The 3,623-nt window shown below is 45.0% G+C and overlaps 1 protein-coding gene across 1 annotated transcript; it reads right to left on the bottom strand.

Annotated features, from left to right (window-relative positions):
- Positions 1–384: 384 nt before the first annotated feature.
- LOC116245116 (uncharacterized) lies at positions 385–1,731 on the bottom strand. Its single transcript, XM_031616817.1, has 3 exons — positions 1,507–1,731; positions 1,051–1,464; positions 385–897 (listed from the first exon to the last, which is right to left on the bottom strand). The coding sequence occupies exons 1-3, from the start codon at positions 1,729–1,731 to the stop codon at positions 385–387; spliced, it is 1,152 nt and encodes a 383-aa protein (XP_031472677.1).
- Positions 1,732–3,623: the final 1,892 nt, after the last annotated feature.

Genomic DNA, 3,623 nt, shown 5'->3' with positions numbered 1-3,623 from the left:
AAGTTGGCTCAGGCTATCAGAGGTGGCGAGGAAAGAGCTAATTCTGTGCTTATCGATGGGAAGACTGCGAAGCGAAGAACGGAGAGCAGCAAGGTCGCTCTCAGTGATGGGCCAAGCTCAGCCAAGATAGGCGTGGGTTGCTTGGCAAGGTATTGGATAAGTTGCTGTGAGTTGAGTACAGCCTGGTGACTATGTATCAAGGCAGTTACTTTTCAGGGGTGATGAGGATGACGGGAGACATGGTAGCTGCGAAGGCCACGAGGAGGAGAGCGATGAGGGCTCTGTTCATTTGTGATTAATTATTATCAGAATGTAGATAATGAAAGCAATATCACAACACGACCTCAAAGATCATGGTGAGCACACTGAATCAGTGAAAACTCATTAGAAGGATTTGGATATCTTCTCAACGATCTTCAACCGGTCATCGTGCTCCTCTTCACACCCACGGAGATAGTCGTAGTCAGCCTTTACTCTCTTTGTGAAAAACTCGCCCAAACTGTTGAGGAGCTCTTTTTCCTGGAGAAGAGAGAACGGAAGAGGCTCTCGTTGGTTGGCAGCCCTTACGAATTCGCGGAAATGTTGAGGAAGGTAGATATCCTTGGCCACCAAGTGCAAAGTACTCTGAATACGCTGGGCACATCGTAGAAGCACTGGAGCCACTCTTTCTTTCTCTTGAGCAATATGCGCATCCGCCACGCGCAGAACTTCTGCTTCAATGCTCTTGGGATCGATTTCCGGATAGCGTTTGGAGAGCTGTGACGGCTCCTCATGGATAATCAAGTGAATTTGCTCCAACCAGTAGTGATAATAGAGGACCACAATGAAAGTAAACTGTGCCTTTGTTCCTGGATTGACGTACCGTAGTCCCTGAATGTTAGTAATGCTCTCCAGTGCCTATTGGTTATGACGCAATAACCTGAAGAGGATGTCTCTTGTCTTTTAGTTACGGTGGCGCCGTTAGAAGTCCTTGGTTAGCGCCATCAGCTTGTAAGCAAAGTTCACTCTTTCATTCTCCACAGATTCTTAGAGTTAATCCTGAGTAGAAACCAAATTTGTTGAACTCTTGTCCTGTGAGAGCCGAGCAGCAATCATGGAGGCAATGGTCTTAGCTGGGAAACGGCTGCGATAGTCAGGACTGAGGCAGCTTTTGACAATCGCATCGATGGGAGCGGGCAGGGATTCGACATACCTTTGTATGCTATTTTCATAATCCCTGCTGATCTGGCTCTGGTGGTGGTTGAGATCAGTAAGGCTTTTGCACTCATCATAGATGCCCTTACCCTGGAAGACCCATAAGAAGACCATTCCCAGCGAATAAAGGTCAGCTGTGTGGTCATACTCCTGTCTCCGTCCCACTCGATAATCCATATAAGCTGGCGATCCCACCCTTGATGTCAGGGCATCAGTGTTTGCTCCCAGTCTGGTGCTGCATCCAAAATCTCCAATCTTAGCCACGTTTCTCTGTCCAATCAAAATATTTTATGGCTTTAGATCTCTGTGCACAATTCCTTGTTCATGCGCATAAGCCAATCCTTCAGCCATCTGTTGGCAGAGTGCCAGTTTTGGGCGTTGTTGGGGTATCTGTGAGATGAAGTCTGGCAGTGACCCTCCTTGGCAAAACTCAGTGACCATGTAGTACTTGTAATCATCGACGATGTAGCAATCATAGAACTTGAGGATGTTGGCATGGTCGAGCTTCTTGAGATTGGAGACTTCCCGCAAGATCATATGGAACTGTTGCAGGGCCTGTGTCTTGAAGCTCTTGAGGGCGACCAAGTTGCCGTGGGCGGACTTGGCCTTGAAGACCTAACCGTAGTTGCCCTTTCCCAGGGACTGGATGATCTGGTATCTTTAGTTGAACTGTTTTTCCGATATCTTGATGAATTCCTTCTTGTTGCTGTCGTCAAACCACATTACCTAAATGATCTATTTATAAAAACCATACTTAATACGAGCATCATCATCATTTCTTGCAAGAACGCACATCATACTCCTACAAAAGTGAAAAAAATGATTTTTGGGAAAATTCAAAGGAGAGCGTGAAAAATGCGGTTTGAGATTGAATGGGCGTGATTGGTGGTATATAAAAATATGGCATTCTACGATTTCACATCGACACTGTTGACGGTCGTCGGCTATACGGTCCTCGTCTACCGCATCGTCTTCGAGCTCGAGTCGGGCAAGCTGAAGAAGACTCGTCAGGAGAAGCTGTGCACCAAGTGGCTAATCTTCACTATCTTCCTGAAGCTGGAGTTTTACATCCTGGCGGTGGTCGAAATCATCCCATTCGGCTCCCTGATGATGCTGGTCTTCAAGCTTTTCCTCTTCCTGCCCGAGAACGCTGTAAGGCTTCAAGCATATAGATTTCCCATGAGATTTACAAACGCCTTCAGAAGCACCTGGAACGTGTCAAGCTGGAATAGTACAATTCGCACTTCGGCATTGCCATTTCTTTCATTTGCACCAATACTGTGGCAGTCCTGATGAAATTGACTGGAAAAATCGCAGCATATATTGACTCTAAGCACATCGAAGAGGTTGAGAGACACATCCTCGACATCATCAAAACGCTGGAGTACAAGAAAGCAGCAATCAACATGCGTCACCAGGCAGCAGCATCCAACATTAACGAAGAGCTCAACAACTCAGAATTCAACAACTCAGTTGAGGAAGAGCCAATCCATTCAGAGCCTCGCACAATCCCTAAGTCAGAGATCGGAAACCAAATGAGCAAGATCCTCGTCGACCTCGACGAAGACGAATCAGGTGAAGAACTCAAATTGAAGGGTAGATATTTTTTAACACAGCGGAACAAATGATCATCAAACCCAACAAGACCACAGGTCAGAAGGCTAAGTACGAAGACGTGGAGGTTGCCTATTTCCTGAAGACTTCCAAGATCACCTTCACCAACAGGCTGAAAGCTTCTGAGAGCAAGACTCTTAAGGAAATCAAGTGGATCACCAAGAACATGATGAACATCTAGGTAGCGTTCAGTAATTTTTGCTTCATGTAGAGGAGGGAGGCTCCAAGATCCTGAAGGTGAAAGATCTCAACGATGTGGTGAGATGGGTGGAACCAGTTTGCCTCAACATCCAAAAGATGAAAGAACAAACCGCGTGAACGAATGATTGACAGTCAGATGAGCATAAATACTTACTCCACATATATTCAGCATAAAATAGCCTAATCTTTATTCATCCTTACATCCCTCGGATCTGTATTTGATTTTGTTGTGTATTTTTTGATAAATGGTGTGAAATAAAATATAAGTTTATATTCTAAAATTCGTTATGAGTTAGGTGAAAGAGGACCTCGACTATGAATAGGATGTGGCCAATCTCAAAAGAGTGTGGGGGGAAATCAAGCACCCAAACAAAAAGACGGTGAAGGAGAGCGATCCCAAGAGCTAAATAGCCACACAGACAAAAACGTTCAACTAATCAAAAGCAAACCCATCCAAGGAAAAAAAGAATAAAGTTATTGTCTCTGAGCAAAACCTTAAAAAGACTGTCAGAAATCCCAAAAATAAACCAGAAGAAGTGATCGACATCGTGACCAGACCAGAAAAAATCCACTCTGATTCCAACAAAAACGACCGCAATAAGGTGGCTCCAGAA

This window comes from Nymphaea colorata, unplaced genomic scaffold (assembly GCF_008831285.2).
Source record: "Nymphaea colorata isolate Beijing-Zhang1983 unplaced genomic scaffold, ASM883128v2 scaffold0516, whole genome shotgun sequence".
Taxonomy (NCBI): Eukaryota; Viridiplantae; Streptophyta; class Magnoliopsida; order Nymphaeales; family Nymphaeaceae; genus Nymphaea; species Nymphaea colorata.
Note: the sequence above shows the minus strand (reverse complement) of the source record. Positions and strands in the feature narration are given on the sequence as shown.